Source organism: Eleutherodactylus coqui, chromosome 8, assembly GCF_035609145.1.
Source record: "Eleutherodactylus coqui strain aEleCoq1 chromosome 8, aEleCoq1.hap1, whole genome shotgun sequence".
NCBI lineage: Eukaryota > Metazoa > Chordata > Amphibia > Anura > Eleutherodactylidae > Eleutherodactylus > Eleutherodactylus coqui.
In genome coordinates, this window is record NC_089844.1 from 86,887,236 (window position 1) to 86,906,420 (window position 19,185).

General features: G+C 45.1%; 1 protein-coding gene across 1 annotated transcript; it reads left to right on the forward strand.

Moving 5' to 3' along the window:
- Window positions 1-113: 113 nt before the first annotated feature.
- CD302 (CD302 molecule) lies at window positions 114-14,093 on the forward strand. The gene is made up of 6 exons (XM_066575960.1): window positions 114-359; window positions 3,340-3,447; window positions 4,013-4,135; window positions 4,368-4,535; window positions 10,756-10,782; window positions 13,653-14,093. Exons 1-6 carry the CDS (start codon window positions 248-250, stop codon window positions 13,832-13,834), a joined length of 720 nt encoding a protein of 239 aa, XP_066432057.1. The 5' UTR covers window positions 114-247; the 3' UTR covers window positions 13,835-14,093.
- Window positions 14,094-19,185: the final 5,092 nt, after the last annotated feature.

Here is a 19,185-nt window from a genome sequence, read left to right on the forward strand (position 1 = left end):
TGATACACTTGTCAATCCAAATACAGTTTATATGTAATATCGCTTTAAAGTAACAATGTTTGCAGATCTCTGAGTAGTTGTGACACGTCTGTCCGCCCTCCTTTCCTGATCACTCACAGGAATGGTGGAGCAGAAGTTGTTTTTCGCATTATTGTGCAATTAATAGTTGGTTAAAAGTTTCCAGACAACTTCCGCTGCTCTGCTGTGATTTTGTTCCTCTGAGTTTAGGGGTCTGTCTATAGCAGGTATGAGGGGACCCTTGTCTTATCTGGTTGCTGCAGTCAGGACTTGGCTTCTTATATATCTGTGCTCTGCAGTCATTGTGTCTGGTCAATCTGTAGTCCCACGAGAAGGAAGCGGTAAGTGATACCACATGGCTTGTATAATGTTATTATTGTGTTATATATAGACCAGGACATTATGTAATCAGTTCTTCTCCTCTGCAGGAGCCTCCGTACCAAATGCCCTTTCTTCTCACCCCATTTGAGCTTTTGTAATATCCTCATTAACATATCATCAGAATCAAGTTTTTATGTTAAACATTCTTTTTCAATTTTTGGTGATTTTTTTTCATGCCGCAATGTATGTTTAGAATATTCTAATTTCTTGCTTCTTTTTAACTCCAGCCACTGAGCCTCATACTATAAGCTGACAATTCTTGTTCTATACAGTAGCCTTATGAGCTTCTGTGGGAGAGTGTTGTGTGTTCCCTGATCTGTGCAGAGGTCGTAGTGAAGGGAGGGGGAGGAGGGGAGCTGTGACATCGCTCATTGTGAATGGTGGATCCTGTATTTTCTATATATAGGTGAACAGCAAGTGTCATTAGGCTTAGGGTAAAATGTGATTGTTCCTGGCAAGAGAAACCACGTAATCTTGTAGATATGATAGCTTTTATTGGCTAACAAAAATGCGTGATGTAATAGCGAGCTTGTGAACCTCTCGGGTTCTTCGTCAGGCTAAAAATGGATTAGATCTGAAGAGGCATGAATATTTATACACACTTATAACATACATACTTATGACAAGGCACAGACATGAATGTGATTGGTTTGCACTTAAAAGGAATTCTGCAACAGCAAACAAACTTTTTTTGTCTAGGCACTGATAGCAGAGTGAAAATTTTATTGCCCCTGAATTACTGTTGGGGGAGACGGGGGACAGGGGGGGGGGGGGGGGTCTACAGGCCAGGAATGCTACAAGAGGTACACAAACATTTGTAATTGGACACTGATAAGATCAGATCTAATCCATTTTTAGCCTGACGAATAGCCCGAGAGGTTCGCAAGCTCGCTATAACATCATGTATTTTTGTTAGACATTAAAAGGTATCACATCTACAAGATAACGTGGTTTCTCTTGCTGGGAACAATCACATTTTGCTCTACTGGCTAACACAGTACCAAACCTTTGTTTTCATTAGGCTTAGGCCTCCTTCCCACGAACGGATTTACGCCGCGTAAATTCGCGGCAAAAATCCGCTGCGTTGCCCGCAGCTATTAGGTTCTATTGAACCTAATAGCACAATGCTCACGATGCGTAATTCCAACGCGGAATTACGCACCGCGATTTCTCCCGTCCTCACCCGCAGCATGCTCTATTTGCTGCTGGTGAGGACGGGCTGCACGCGCTGACGGCTTCCATTGCAGTCAATGGAAGCCGTCCGTTCACGCTATCTCCCGCTGTAACCAGCGGGAGATAGCGTGAAAAAACGCTTCCCCACCTACCGCCGCAGCGTCATTTGACGCGGCCGGCGCGTCATTTGACGCGGCCGGCGCGTCACGTGACACTGCCGGCCGCGTCACACGACGCGACGGCGGTGGGCGGGGAAGCGGCTTCACGCTATCTCCCGCAGGTAAGTATAGGGGCTCTGGAGGGCGCCGTGACGGGCTTCACTGCGTAATATTACGCGGCGGAGCCCGTCACGCTCGTGGGAAGGAGGCCTTAGGGTGGGACAACTGTCAGGTGTTCGGTATTTTTATGCAGCATATGAATGACATTTTTCAAATATCTCATTCACTTTGCTGCTCCTATAATGTCATGGGTTTATCATACGGAGGGTCCATACAGAAAATCCGTGGCAAATCTGGCCAGTATGTACATGGCCTTAATCACAGAATGGTAGAGTTGGAAGGGACCACCGGGGTCATCGGGTCCAACCCCCTGCTCAATGTAGGATTTATTAAATCAGCCTCAGGGCTTTTTCCCATGAGCATATATATCGGCTGGCGTTTTCACGGCTGGCCGATATACGCTTCCATCTCAGCAGTCCCTCCCTTCCCTCCCCCTCACAGACGCTCTGCTTCTTTCCTCCCCTCCGAGCGGTTTGCAATGGGAGTGGGCAGGATGGGGGCAGAGCTAAGCTCCTACCCCCTCCCCGGCCCTTGTCCATAGCCAGCAATGAGAGTGGGGGGGACAGTGCAGAACTTAGCCCTGCCCTGCCCCCTCCCATTGCAAACTTCAGATTGGAGGAGAGAGGCAGAGAGCCGGTGATGGAAGAGGTGAACTGCTTAGATGGAAGCGTATATCGGCCGTCCGTGAAAACGCCAGCCGATATACACTCATGGGAATAAGTCCTTAGGCTAGTTTCACACGGGCAAGGGCGATGTCAGGCCGTGATTCATGGCCTGATATCACCCTCGCCATCTATCTGAAAGCCCTGTGGATGTGAGGCGTCTTCATGGGAAAACAGCCACGCATCACAGTGGGGAATCCCCCCATCCCATTGCTTCAGGGGTGAAGGGATTCCCTGTGGGGATGAAGGAATCCCCTGATACTGATGTAATAGAAGATCGCGAAGTTCTCCCATTGCTTTCAATGGAGCCGGTGTTGCTGCCGTCAGCCCCGTTTTAAAAAAATGGGTGATATCGCAGGATGACAGAACATGCGGCGATGTGTTTCTTGGATGGCATCGCATTGCTGTGCCATGCGGGAAAACATCACTCATGTCTATGAACTCATTAAAATGAATGGGATTCATATTTCAGCAAGATTTGTGCTTCTCACAACGCACAAATCTCACACGATTTTATCGCCTGTGTGAAACCAGCCATAAATATTCCGCTAATGTGAAATCACTCCTAAAAAACATTAAAAAGAACCACTTGAATTATGCAGTTTACTACTACTGCCACTTTTTATATACAAACTACACCGGGAAGGCGGATATGGCTGAACCTTTTGCAAAGTACACAAGCAATTATTAGGGCTACCTACCTCTATGGCGAGTACAGTAAGTCCTTATGCTGCACTATGCGTTATGTTGCAAATTATAGTCTTATAAATTCCTGCTACTATGTATTATGTCTTTATTGGTAAACGGTGTCTTCTTCTGTTATGCAGTGTGTTCTCCTCCATTATGGGTCCAGTTTAACAGCAGTTGTTACATATTTGTTGATGTAACACAGAAGGATTCACTAGGCACTGAACACGCTCGAGAACTTTGCAAAGGTAACAAATTGGGTGATGTAAACTTGGAAAAGATCAAAAGACGGTTGGAGTTGTGGGGTTTTATTTTAGAATGGAAGTAAGTCCAGAGACACACTTGCGTTTTTTAATGCAGTTTTTTTTAATCCAAAACCAGAAGTGGATCCATTAATGAGAAGTATAAGCCAATCACACACGGCGTTGGTTGCGAGGCCCCATTAAAATCAATAGGAGTATTGTACCGCGTTTAGCGTGGCGTTCAAAAATGCCACGGTAAAAAGCACATGTGTGAGAGTGGCCTAACCTGTCACGTTCTTTTCAGTGCATTCCCATGCAGCGGGTACCCACTAGCGGCTGTAATTCCACCCAGCCGCAGCTGCCATTGGGTGTGCGATCTTGCCGACCTCATCGGCAAGATGGCACTCCCATTGGCGGACTCGACTTGGTGGAATTGCAGCCACTAGCCGGTACCCGTTAAGTAGAAACGCACCCTTATACTGCCCTGACTGAAACCCTTTTAAGAACTTACATGTTGTTCCAGCAGCACCCAATGAGACACCAACTGTAACTTTCTGTATGTATCCCTCAGATATTGGCGCTGACATTATAAGCATCAGTTCAAAGGAAGAGAATTCATTTTTGGTTAAAATGTTTCAATTGGAATGGAAAGATACCACAGAGATCCTACTGGGCATGTTCTATGACAGTGATGGTAAGTTACTGATGCACCCATATTTGGGGCTAATGCAGCTTGTACTATAGCTCTGTTTATGAGCTGTACATAGTCTGTCTAGTGTCAAGAACCGGAGAGGAAGGGAAAGGATAACAATGCCAAGAGTTCCAATCTCCCAGAATATGATCCAATCCCATCCTTGGCACTAAATACATACGGTATATGACCAGGGGCTGTTACTTGCATGGATGTAACTAGTATCTTTACACAGACAACTCCCTGAAATGGTACGACAAGTCGGAAGTGACCTTCTTAAATTGGGGACGAGTGAATTTAGCTGACAATGACTTAAACACTTGTGTGAAAATGAATACAAAAAGTGGACTGTGGGACGTCACCGACTGCGATAGCTTTATGGAGTCATCAGTCCTGTGCAAATGTGAGTATCTGTAATATTTGTATGGCATCCATCAATATATATTGTGGCAGGTTCTAGATAATGTATATATTGTACAAGAGAACAGTTTGTATGAATCCATTTGTTTCTACGTTTTTCTGTTTCTCATTTTCAAAGCAAAACGCTGAGAAATGTTTCAGTTAAAGTATATTAGCCACACCACGGAGTTTCTTCACTCACACACGGACTACGTGAAAAAACTCTTGGCATGCACTATTCTGACCCCATTTACAAACAAGACTCACCCATTCAAGTCTATAAGATATGGCCAGCACTCAGATGCCATCCATTTTTGAAGGAGGGGGGGTGGGGGAATGCAAAAAAAGAAGTGAACCAGTTTCAGGTTTATTTTTTTGTGAAAAACAGATGGCATATGGAAGTTAAAAAACAGACCTACAACTGCACACAGATGGCATACAGAACTGCACATGGATGGAAAAATGTCTGGTTTTTATAGATATAGCACAGATAAGTTTTTTAATGCAAATGGGTACCTAACCTAACAGATAAACAAAACCCAACAAGTATAAATGCATTGTTTGTTCACAATAACAATGAATCATAGAATGGTAGAGTTGGAAGGGACCTCCAGGGTCATCGGGTCCAACCCCCTGCTCAGTGCAGGATCACTAAATCATCCCAGATATTTGTCCAACCTTTGTTTGCAGACTTCCATTGTAGGAGAACTTACCACCTCCTGTGGCAACCTGTTCCACTCACTGATCACCCTCACTGTCTGATATATAATCTGTGTCTCCTCCCTTTCAGTTTCATCCCATTGCTTCTAGTCTTTCCTTGTACAGATGAGAATAGGGCTGATCCCTCTGCACTGTGACGGCTCTTCAGATATTTGTAGACAGCTATTAAGTCTTCTTTCAGCCTTCTTTTTTGTAAGCTAAACATTCCCAGATCCTTTAACCGTTCCCCACAGGACACGATTTGCAGACCGCTCACCATCTTGGTAGCTCTTCTCTGAACTTGCTCCAGTTTGTCAATGTCTTTTTAAAATTAGAGTGCCCAGAACTGGCACCTCGACAGCGATAGATCAGCATATTGTTCTCATAAGTCATCTTATCTTCTTAGTGATAGCAATAGGATTTTTCTCATGGCAATTTCCATATGGGGGTCTTCACACTGGCGATAAAATTGCATGATAAGAGAGTGAAAATCATTGGTTTCATAATCATGCATTTTTATTCAATGGTTTAATTCCCATTTGGGATGTTTTCACGCAAGCCATGTTGTCATGAAAAAAAAATTGCAGCATGTCCTATATTTTTGTGACATTGCCCATTGAGCCCAATGGGTCTGGCGGCGGCAGCAGCGCTGGCCCCACTGAAAACAATGGGAGACCTCTACAACCCTCTGCCATGGCTGTGACAGCTGCAGCAGGGGATTCCTTCAGCCCCGCAGTGATGCTAGACTGTTTCCACATGAAAACACCTCGCATCCAGGGGTTTCACATGGATTACGAGGGCAATATCGGGCCCAATGTCACCCAAGCCAGCTTAAAGGAGTCTTTAGTCAGTTTTGATTAAACTTAGCTCTGAGGTTTTAGTCAGAGACAGACCAACACCCTGGATAGTTTAGTGACACTTTTTTATTCTCTCTTCCACAAAAAAGCACTCAGTGAATACTGTGTAGTGAATAGCGTAACTAATCACATGATTGTCTGAAACCCCCTATATGGTGGGCTCCTGGAGGTCTTAGAGGAAAAGCAGTTACCACAGGGGCTGCTTTCCCTGTAAGACCTCCTTCACACACACATTTTTCTCCTACATGTGCAGCGGGTAGAGAAAATAACCTTGTCACAGGGCTCTACCATCTCCTCACTATGGGTGGCTAGGTGCCTGACCTCATTATTACTGGGCGAGATCACAATTAGTAACGGGGGGTTACCTTAAGTCCTGTTTGTCACCATGATGCCAACGTTCCATTTTCTGCGGCTGATCACCCAGATAGAATAAAGTAGTCCACACACAAAAGGTATTTTCTAAACAAGAATCGGACACGTTCGGTCCTGTCCGTTTACTTAAACTCTTGATGAATCAACAGAAGAACAGTTCTTGTACGGAAACAAGTTATACATTATTGAAGCAGTGAGGGTTCCCAAGGCATTATTCATCCACAGTCTCAGTTATCTGTAGGATCTCTCTCTCTCTTGGGCCAAACTCTCTCAACTGGCAGGCACTCACTTTTCTCACATGCTTGCGGTTTTCCTCTCACTTCGGTGACATGCGGTTCTTACGCGGCACTCCCCTGCGTATCCAACATGTCCGGGCTTTCAAACTCCATAAAGGCAACTTCTAGAAGGAGGATACCTGGCATAGCTGCGCTCTGGCAGGAGCAGCAAACCACCTCTCCTCTTCCTCCATTCCTCCTCATCAACACATGACTAGACAAAACGATACATTTTCCAGACATTAACCCTTTCATGCCTGCAGGCGCCAATACACATAACCCTGATACACTCCACATTTATGACAGTAATACAAGACAAACATAAAACATGTATTCTGAGGTGCTGGAGGGGACCCCGAAACTCTAGGCCACTACACATGTTCAATTATATTTTGTAAGCTTTTTATCCCGGTAACATTTTAACAAAGAAAAATACTACAGCTAGAGCATGCTGCTTTATGATAAAACCACAACCCAAAATATTGTGCAGACTTTACAATATTTTATCATAGACTTTAACCCCTTAAGGATGTGGCCTACCTGGTACTTAAAGGGGTTGTACCAAATTTTCACCGCTGAAACCCTGGCTGGTCCTGAGAACTCTGCTCTCCTGTCACTGTGACTGCAGTTCTGGAAAATCTGCAATGACTTTGCAGATTGACTTTTCAAAAGCTGTAACTTTTTTTAATATGGCTGTATGTAGGTGGAGCTGCCTCCTTATTGGTAGCACCTTTGGTAACATGTATTGTATCCATGGGGGGGGGGGGAGGGTATGGTGCCTGCACTATACACGTGATATGGGAGAAAGAAAGAGGGACTTGTTATTTGTATATTGCCAACTTATTAACCCCCAGAAAGCTGGGCTTTCATTTTACAGACCTCAGATGGAAGGCTGGGTCAACCTTCATGCGGGGATTGAACTGGCAACCTGCAGGTCATTGCAAACAGCTGTCTTAACACTCTTCGCCACACAAGGTCCCTGCTATAAAATGTATGTCATTCCACAGGAACCCATTTCCACCCATGATGTACATATGTATACTGCAGTGGGAAGGGGTATCGTCATCTGAGTCAATCATTGCCAAAATAGCAATACTTCTCTGACTGGGTTGATCAGGGAAATGCGATGAATATAGTTTTTCTTGACCTGAGTACAGCATTTGACAAAGTGTCTCATACCATAGTTATTGAAAAAATGACCAAATATGGGATTGACAAGGCAACTGCTGGGTGGATTCACAACTGGCTGAAGGATTGTACTCAAAGAGTGATAATAAATGGCTGCACGTCCAAGTGGAAGAATGTATCAAGTGGGGTACCACAAGGCTCTGTCCTAGGCCCAGTGTTCAACATTTTTATAAATGATCTGGAGGAGGGAATTAATGGGAAACTGATCAAATTTGTTGAAGAAACAAAGCAAGGAGGAATAGCTAACACTAGGGAAGAGAGAGAGTATTCAAAAAGATCTAGAAAAGCTTGAACAGTGGGCAGCGACTAACAGAATGGTATTTATTTAACAAGGACAAATGCAAAGTCCTACATCTGGGCAAGAAAAATGAAAAAAGCACATACAGAATGGGAGAAATTGGGCTAAGGAGCAGCACATGTGAAAAAGACTTGGTTATACTAATAGATCACAGACTGAACATGAGTCAACAATGTGATGCAGAAGCCAAAAAGGCAAACAATTCTGGGATGTATTAATAGTGTGTCCAGTTCTGGGCATCCCACTTTAAAAAAGATATAGACAAACTGGAGCAAGTTCAGAGAAGAGTTACCAAGATGGTAAGCTGTCTGCAAATCATGTCCCCCGAAGAACGGTTAAAGGATCTGGGAATGTTTAGCTTCCAAAAAAGAAGGCTGAGAGAAGACTTAATAGCTGTCTACAAATATCTGAAGGGCTGTCACAGTGCAGAGGGATCAGCCCAATTCTCATTTGCACAAGGAAAGACTAGAAGCAATGGGATGAAACTGAAAGGGAGGAGACACAAATTAGATATAAGAAAAAACTTTCTCACACTTAGGGCGATCAATGAGTGGAACAGGTTACCACGGGAGGTGGTGAGTTCTCCTTCAATGGAAGTGTTCAAACAGATGCTGGACAGACATCTGTCTAGGATGATTTAGTGAATCCTGCACTGAGCAGGGGGTTGACCGATGACCCTGGAGGTCCCTTTCAACTCTACCATTCTATGATTATCACGGCCAAGAGTACTGCAACAGCCACATTTGGAAACTGCATAAAGCCAAGACGGGTCACAAATCAAAGAGGTGAGATTTGCCATATCTAAAAGAAAATCACACATTAAATATGAGTGCAGAGTTTTCATTATATCCTTTAGGCCAGTGACACACGAGCACATTACGGGTAGATTACACGCTCATAATATGGATAAGTGTTCCGGCCCAACTACAGGTCTGCTGACCAAAACCTAAAACATCAAAAGGATCTGGCAGGTCTGTATTACAAAAGCATAAATGCACCCATAATACTCTCGTACCCTTCATTTTTGTTCCGTATAAATATATACAGAGTCTAAAAACTATTTTAATAGACATTTTTCTGTCTTTTTTCCCAATTAATATAGATATTCTAAAAGAAAATCACACAAATGCTAAGACTGCAGTTTTGGTTATATTCTGAGGATGTCCCATACATACATGAGATGGAAATACTCTTTAGGCCAGCTTCATGTACACATTATCGGTGCACTTATGTGCCCGTAATATGGATGAGCGTCCTAGCCTAACCGCAGGTATCCTGAGCCCAACTCAATAGAGATCGGGACGTGGTCGGCTGGGACACTCGTCTGCTTTATGGAAGCATGAATGCATCTGTATTGCGGTCGGGTCATTTTTATTTATTTATTTTACAATTTATCTATAATAAAACCAAAAAGGGTATAAAATAATATCTATACGTGTCACAAATGTTTTTGGTAGCCCAACAAATAATAAAGTTAAGTCCTTTAAACCTCTATGTGTGCAAAATAGGACCAAAACATTGAAGGGGTTTTCAGAGTTATTTTTTGTATATAGTTTTGGGCCCCAGGTGCCCAAAAATGTATGAAAAGAATATATTCTGCAGGGCACCAGGCCACCGTTAAACCGCCGTGGCATTTGACAGCCCCGTAACGTCCTGTAAACATGCCATGTGGACTTCTAATATAGAACCCCCTTGGTATTTTTACAGAACATCATCAGTGACATCCCTGTTGGGTCTTCTATTGGCTACAATGGTCATGTGGGTAAACAGGTGACCACTGCAACCAATAGAAGGCCCGACAGTGAGGTCCCATAAACCTGCTGTGACATGACATCCCCTGTCAAATGCTGTGGCACCAAAGCGCAGGTCCGGCGCCATGGTGAGTATATTTATTTTATAAAGTTTTGGGCACATGGAGTCCTAACTGTATGGAAAAATTAACTCAGACAACCCATTTAAGCGGATAATGTAAAATAACTACAACTTAATACTTAGAATTTTTTCAAGTACAGAGTTCTAATAACAATTTATGATTTCGAAATGAGAATGGACATAATTTCAGTATTTTAGGGGTCGTCACAAAGCTTTCCTAGACTCAAGAATGGAAAATCTGTGTGGTAAAAGATAGGATCTATCGCTATCAGGGTAGTTTCACATCTGCGTTGTAAATTCCGCTTTCCTGCTCCGACCGTGGGATAGGAAAGGGGAATCCGTGCGGCCAACCAGTTCCGAATCAGAACAGTGCCGGACAGACCCCACTGTCTGCATGCAGGACTTTTCTTCCAGGATCTTCAGCCGGATCTGCGATGAGACCTCTGGCCGGACGTTCCGACGCAGATCTGAAACCAACCTCGGCCTACCATTCAGGTGTCTGCGAGATGTAGCAGCGTCCATATTGTTTAGTACTAAAGTTTCCTAGAAATTAATGTACAGTAACAAATTCTATAAATTCTACAAGAAAAAATGCAGTTATTTCGATGTAAACTGTTTGTTTGGAAACTAATTTAACAAAATGTTTATTTTCTTTGTAATTAGATGCTTCAAAAGAAACCCGCACATTTGGTAAGACTGCCCAGTTTTTCTAACTGCCTTGGTAAACTTTTCTAACACATGGATGCACCTGAATCTGTGGGTGCGTTCACACATGGATCTACACCGAAATCCGCTGTACGTTTTGGTGCAGATACACGTCAAAATTTGCAGGCAATACGTGAATTTTGTTGTGACTGTTACTCCTTCTTTTAAAGCGGTGCAATCCGTGATCTGCGTCACAAAGTGAATCTGCAAAATTTACAATCCGCACCACAGGTCAAGTTACACTGCAGATTTTTTTTCTGCAGCATCTGAATGAGATTTCTTGAAATCTAATCCATATTGCTGGCAATATAAAATGCTGCAAATTGTTTGCTGCATAAAATCCAGCAGATTTGTCGCATTCTCCTGTGATGCTGCTGCATGGAAATTAAACATTTGCAGTGATTCCCTAACGGATTATGTCTGGTTGGTGATGGTCTTAGCAACAATTCATCTGGTGATCAATAAAGGGGTTTATATATATTTTTTAAAGTCACGCAGTGATTAAAAAGTCAGGGCCATCCTTAATATCTTAAGAGATAGTGGTAGGTAACTTTGTAGATCACTTAGATGGGTGGTGAAAAACCTTTCCCCCACCAATCTAAAAGTTCTACAAAGTTTCCTACTTTCATTCAGAAGATATTCCAGGTGGCCCTAACTTTTGAATCACTCTGTAGTCCTAGTATCCTCCAATTTTTGGCTTATGTTCATAATTAACATGTCTTCAAGGTGGTTGTTGCTTTCGTTTTTCTGGTATACATCTCCAAATTCCCTGCATAAAAGTAGAATGTTATACTTTAACTCTGTCTCCCTGTATCCAGCACTAGAAGGAGCTTACTGTATACTACTTTACTAATAAGTTTAAAGTACTGTACAGTATAGTCAAAGTATAAAAAGTAAGAAGTAATCTCCCCCTAGTGGTGGCTGCATGCAGACAGAACGTCATGTCTTAGGCTACATTAACATTTGGGCTTCCGTTTTCCTTATTATGAGAGCCAGAAGTGAAATTGCTGCCTGAACAGATCTGTCCTATTATGGAATCAAGCAGCCCCAAACATACCCCATTGACTATAACAGGGTCTGTCTAGCTTCTGTTATGCCATCCAGCATTTTCCCACACAAAGTAGCACAACATGCTGCGCTATTTCATCCAAGATTCCATGTCGGAGCCCTTAGATGTGAATGTGGCCTTAGGCTGGGTTTACACCAGCATTAGGGGTGTATTTGGGTTTCAAGATTTGTGCTCCACTATTTGAGCGGGAAAATGGAATCCCTGACAGAAAAATCCATCCTCTGAAGGAACTGAATGACTCCAAATGAACCCCATTAACTATAAAGGGGTCTGTTCGGCTTCTGTTATGCCGTCCGACATTTTCCCAAACAGGGCGTCCCACACAAATGTGAACCCAGCATTAATTATATCTATGCAGGGCATTTGGGGCCCCGAGACAGAAAGAAATTACCTCTGGCTGCTATAAAGGTATATTAAGAATTGGGCATTTAAACTCATGATTGATCCTTCCCCCCCTCCAACATCACCTGTTCCCCAACAGTTGTTCAATCTTACTTAAAGGGGTTTTCCAGGGAAATGCTATTGATGACCTATCTTCAGGATAGGTCATTAACAGTTAAAAGGTTGGGGTCCGTTGCTCAAGGCCCTAGCCAATCAGCTGATTGGACGCCCGCTGTAGAAGTTGCTACTCCGACTCCTGTGTAGTAGCTGGTGCAGCTCAAATAAAGTCAACTAGCAGTTAAAAGCACCAGCTTCTGTTTCATACCAGTGTGTAGTTGCGCTGAAAGTGGGCCTGATGATCGGTTGGGGTCCTGAGCGTTACACTCCAGCCAATCAACTGTTGATGACCTATTCTGAAGATACGCCATCAATAGTACTGGTTTTTCCTGGAAAACCCCCTTTAAATCCAACATGATACATTTCATAATCTGAGGCTGCGCCTCAAGCCTTCTGCCAGGGATTTACATTGGAAAATGCAGCAGATCCACATTTGGTTTGCACCCATTCAGCGGTACTAATTTGTATGCAATTTCGACCTCAAAAACAAACGTCAATTGTTTGGGGAGCAAAAAGGACACGGATTTTTAAAAACTAAAAAAAACACACATGGCCCAATTGACAGGATTAATAAATCTACATTGTGTTGCTTCTACTTTACACCCGAGAGTATTTGATCTGAGAGAGAATGTAAGTAACAGGTCATGACGACCAGAAGTGCAAAATCCAACGTTGGGTCCAGTCAAGTTTAGGACCATCAAGGGCACTAAAGATGGTGTTTTTCATCCTTATGGATACGAACAATTTCAGTGACCATTCAAATCTCATTATTGCCTCTGGGCTTTATGGTTAAAATCCCAAAGACAGCACCCCTGGCCAGAACTCAACTTGAAACCATCTTGTCACTAGAGAGGTTGTCCAAGTTACGAATGGCCATCATCAATTGGCTGCAGTCAATGACAGCGCTCAGTGACAATCACTGAGAGCCGTCATTGGCTGCAACAGCTTGTTTGCAGATGGATCAGGCTGACTGCAGTCTCTAGAGCTGACATCAGCTGGGAGACCGGAGCCGGCTGACAACCCCCTTAATGTAATCTACTGAAACGGAGACCCGTAGTTCTGTGTTTCAGCAGCTTTCCATTCATTTCTGTGGTTTTACGCCAGATAGAACAGCGTGGTAATGCTGGAAATGAACAGAAAACTGCTGAAAGCAGGCAAATGCGTACAAAAATACAGTAAAAAGATGCAGCATTTTTACATTCGGTCATGTGAGTGTGGCAGCCTTAGACAGGTTTCTTTCTTTTCGATGCAACCCATTATACACAGCTTTTTTTTTTTTTTTTTTCAGGCAATAAAGGCACAATGATTGCTTTGATCACAATATTTACCATAATTATCCTAGTATTACCCCCCATAGTAATATTTCACAAGAGGAAGAACTGGTCCGTTGGACTACACCGGGCTGAGACTCTCCCATACAGCGATGATGCTGCTCTGGCGGACACAATGGAGAGAGAAGACTATGCCTGAAATTAAAATGTTTGTGACTCAGTAACAGTGACAGATGTGTCGCCTACAGGAAGGACAGCCCAGATCTCATTTTAAGCGCAACTTAGAAGATTAAAGCCAAATCACAATTAGTTATGAGCAGCAAGAGCTCTTGGACCATGGAGGCACTAGATCCAATGTGACCCTGTATATGGCATGGATGGTGCTGCCCACCGATATGTACATCCTCTTGGAAGAAGCATCTCATGGCTTAAATAACCTGTATAAAAAGTTAAACATTGTTGAGCCGTTTGCTTTACTTATTTTAGCAGTGATTTAGAATTACACGTTTTGCAGGCCGTCAACAGAAACCGTTCGGCTCAGCTCCTATAATGCAAGGAGTTCTAGATCCCAGTGCAGTGCATGGTCCAGGCAGCAAATAACCAGAGCAAGCAATGCTGACTGACTTAACCCATTTAGGACTAAGCACCGTAAATACACAATGCTTGGTCCTGGGATTAAACCTCCTGCAATCTAGCAAAAGCAGGTTGGATGCGTAGCTGTCAGACACCCAAGGACCCGGAAAAGGCAAACTGTTTTAATCCATCTCTGCCTTATCTTTTGCAGTCCACATAACAATCAGCGAGCGTTATGTAGAGAATAGATGGATTGGCAATGCAGTTTCCTTAATTGGTCCTGGTGATCAAGAGATTGCTGGGTGCCCCCTGGCAGGGCAGTGCTGTAGGATCTTAGCAGACCCAGGTCAGCCCTGGTAGTGACGGTCACAAGGGGAGGTTTTCCTTTAACTGGGACACGTATAGAAGCTACAGTAGAAAACTTCAAAATAAATAATAAATTGTGTGAATGGTCTCCAGAGGTCTTACATCATGGGAGACATACATTTTGGGGGAAAAAATATGTATTCTGTAAATTAATTCATATATATCCATAGCAGTTTAAACAGTCACCACAGCAGCCCTCTAATCCTGGATTCTACAAATTTATATATCAAAATGTCCAAAACAAGACTAGCAACCCATTCCTGTACTTTGTATGAATATACTAATTTTAATAACTATTTTTAAATTTCTTGTATACATTACCCCTAGTAAAACAAAAAAATTGTTTAAAAAACCCACTAGATTTTGGCAGCCCAAGAAAAAAAAATAGGGTCAGAAAACAATCACATGGATAAAATTGCTAAAGGCCCATTTACACCAGCCGATGATTGCAAAAAAAAAAAATTTTGCTAATCGGCGATCGTTTTAGCGATAATCGGTGCGTGTAAATGTGCGCCCATTGTGCGCTTTTTGGGCACTGCTAGCTGATCGTTAAATTCAGTCCAACCTAAAAATCGTCCTTCAGCCTAATCAGTAGTTCTCCACGGGAAGTGCTGATAGCATTGGTTCCCCGTGGAGAACAGAGGATCTAAGCTCAGGTAAGAGCCCTTGGACTATGAACTGCATTCAGGGAAGGCTTCATTTGGACACCTAATTGGTACTTAAGTAGTTGAGTAGCTACTTAATACTTTATGCAAAATGATCGCTCAAAGCTGTCACTGTCGTTTGAGCGATCATCTGCTGGTGTAAATGGACCTTAAGAGTCTGATCCTTTAGGACTGAAGCACTCTGTCCCTTAAGGGGTTAAAGGGAGCCCGGTCACTAAGGTCCAGCAGACAGTTTTGCACAGTAATAGTCTGTGTAAATGACCCTTAAGAGACCTGAAAATCATGATTCGGAAAGGGCAGCCACTTCTCCCCAAGCACATATGCCACCACCCAACAATAAGGGTATATTTTACAAAGGCCAGGTTACTTTAGAGTAACCGAGGAATAGAATATGTGTATATATATGAAGATTCTCCTCAGGCTGCATGTACTGATGTCCCACTGCAGAATGTGTCACCCCTCCCACTCTCCTCATTTAGGACCTAAAGACTGCTTGCGCCAAAGTTCATGCTCGTACGGCACCGAGAAGTTACATTACATAGGGGGTGTACTTTTGCAATTAGCATTGAATAATCGAGTTGTGACCCCTTTGATTTTCCTATTTAGGACCTAAAGAATGGTCATGCCAAATTTCATGTTTGTATGACACCAGGAAGTTAGAGATGTAGATTAGGTACATTACATAGGGGTGCCAATACTTTTGTACTTAGCACTGAATAATTGTGTTGTGACTAGAGATGAGCGAATGTACTTGTCCGAGCTTGATACTCGTTCGAGTATTAGCGTGTTCGAGATGCTCGTTACTCGTAACGAGTACCACGCAATGTTCGGGCTACTTTCAGTTTCCTCTCTGAGACGTTAGCGCGCTTTTCTGGCCAATTGAAAGACAGGGAAGGCATTACAACTTCCCCCTGCGACGTTCAAGCCCTATACCACCCCCCTGCTGTGAGTGGCTGGGGAGATCAGGTGTCACCCGAGTATAAAAATCGGCCCCTCCCGCGGCTCGCCTCAGATGCGTTGTGAGATAGCTGAGGGACAGTGCTGTTGGTGCCGGAGCTGCTATAGGGAGAGTGTTAGGAGTTAGTGTAGGCTTCAAGAACCCCAACGGTCCTTCTTAGGGCCACATCTAACCGTGTGCAGTAGTGTGGAGGCTGCTTTTAGCAGTGTTGCACATTTTTTTGGGGGGGTATATCGGCCGTGCAGAGCATTGCGCCCTGCAGTAATACTACAGGGATAGAATTGTGTAGGCAGGGCCAGAAGACATATATTATAGCTTGAATATACGCAGTGGTCCTTTAGAAAAAAATATTTGAAAAAAATCTATTTGGCCTGCCTGTCACTCTGCTCAGTGTTCTGGGTCTGTGTCTGCTGGGGGTAGTAGTTCTCCAAATAAATATGCAGCCAGCTAAGTGTTACAGCAGGCTTGCGCCAAATTATTTCTTGGCTCTGAAATCACCGGTCTGTTGCAGTTAATAACAGTGCAACACTGCAGTTCCGTCACACACACATCAGGGACAGAATTGTGTAGACAGGGCCAGAAGACATATATAGATTGAATATACGCAGTGGTCCTTTTGAAAAAAATATTTGAAAAAAATCTATTTGGCCTGCCTGTCACTCTGCTCAGTGTTCTGGGTCCGTGTGTGCTGGGGGTAGTAGTTCTCCAAATAAATACGCAGCCAGCTAAGTGTTACAGCAGGCTTGCGCCAAATTATTTCCTGGCTCTGAAATCACCGGTCTGTTGCAGTTAATAACAGTGCAACACTGCAGTTCCGTCACACACACATCAGGGACAGAATTGTGTAGGCAGGGCCAGAAGACATATATAGATTGAATATACGCAGTGGTCCTTTTGAAAAAAATATTTGAAAAAAATCTATTTGGCCTGCCTGTCACTCTGCTCAGTGTTCTGGGTCCGTGTGTGCTGGGGGTAGTAGTTCTCCAAATAAATACGCAGCCAGCTAAGTGTTACAGCAGGCTTGCGGCAAATTATTTCCTGGCGTTCCGTAAGCGAACTCAGCCTCCAACCACAGGCCAATAAGCGGCACATTTAATTACAGTGTTGTGTTTCTGCATTCCTGGTAATACAGCATGCTGAGGGGTAGGGGTAGGGGTAGGGGTAGGCCTAGAGGACATGGGCGCGGCCGAGGACGCGGAGGCCCTAGTCCGGGTGTGGGCACAGGCCGAGCTCCTGATCCTGGTGTATCGCAGCCGACTGCTGCGGGATTAGGAGAGAGGCACGTTTCTGGCGTCCCCACATTCATAGCACATTTAATGGGTCCACGCGGTAGACCCTTATTAGAAAATGAGCAGTGTGAGCAGGTCCTGTCGTGGATGGCAGAAAGTGCTTCCAGCAACCTATCGTCCACCCAGAGTTCTGCGCCGTCCACTGCTGCAACTCAGAATCCTCTGGCTGCTGCTCCTCCTTCCTCCCAGCCTCCTCACTCCATGAAAATGAGACATTCTGAGGAGCGGGCAGACTCCCAAGAACTGTTCTCGGGCCCCTGCTCAGATTGGGCAGCAGTGGTTCCTCTCCCACCAGAGGAGTTTATCGTGACTGATGCCCAACCATTGCAAAGTTCCCGGGGTCCGGGGGATGAGGCTGGGGACTTCCGGCAACTGTCTCAAGACCTTTCAGTGGGTGAGGAGGCCGATGACGATGAGACACAGTTGTCTATCAGTGAGGTAGTAGTTAGGGCATTAAGTCCGAGGGAGGAGCGCACCGAGGATTCTGAGGAAGAGCAGCAGGACAATGAGGTGACTGACCCCACCTGGTTTGCTACGCCTACTGAGGACAGGTCTTCAGAGGGGGAGGCAAGGGCAGCAGCAGGGCAGGTTGCAAGAGGCAGTGCGGTGTCCAGGGGTAGAGGCAGGGCCAGACCGAATAATCCACCAACTGTTTCCCAAAGCGCCCCCTCGCGCCATGCCACCCTGCAGAGGCCGAGGTGCTCAAAGGTCTGGCAGTTTTTCACTGAGAGTGCAGACGACCGAACAGTGGTGTGCAACCTTTGTCGCGCCAAGATCAGCCGGGGAGCCACCACCAGCAGCCTCACCACCACCAGCATGCGCAGACATATGATGGCCAAGCACCCCACAAGGTGGGACGAAGGCCGTTCACGGCCTCCGGTTTGCACCGCTGCCTCTCCCCCTGTGCCCCAACCTGCCACTGAGATCCAACCCCCCTCTGAGGACACAGGCACTACCGTCTCCTGGCCTGCACCCTCACCTCCGCTGTCCTCGGCCCCATCCACCAATGTCTGTCAGCGCAGCGTCCAGCCGTCGCAAGCGCAAGTGTTTGAGCGCAAGCTCAAGTACGCCGCCACGCACCCGCACGCTCAAGCGTTAAACGTGCACGTAGCCAAATTTATCAGCCTGGAGATGCTGCCGTAGAGGGTTGTGGAAACGGAGTCCTTCAAAAGTATGATGGCGGCGGCGGCCCCGCGCTACTCAGTTCTCAGTCGCCACTACTTTTCCCGATGTGCCGTCCCAGCCCTGCACGACCACGTCTCCCGCAACATTGTACGCGCCCTCACCAACGCGGTTACTGCCAAGGTCCACTTAACAACGGACACGTGGACAAGCACAGGCGGGCAGGGCCACTATATCTCCCTGACGGCACATTGGGTGAATTTAGTGGAGGCTGGGACAGAGTCAGAGCCTGGGACCGCTCACGTCCTACCCACCCCCAGAATTGCGGGCCACAGCTCGGTGCTGGTATCTGCGGCGGTGTATGCTTCCTCCACTAAACCACCCTCCTCCTCCTCCTCCTCCAACGCAACCTCTGTCTCGCAATCAAGATGTGTCAGCAGCAGCACGTCGGCAGCAGTCGGTGTCGCGCGTCGTGGCAGCACAGCGGTGGGCAAGCGTCAGCAGGCCGTGCTGAAACTACTCAGCTTAGGAGATAGGAGGCACACGGCCCACGAACTGCTGCAGGGTCTGACAGAGC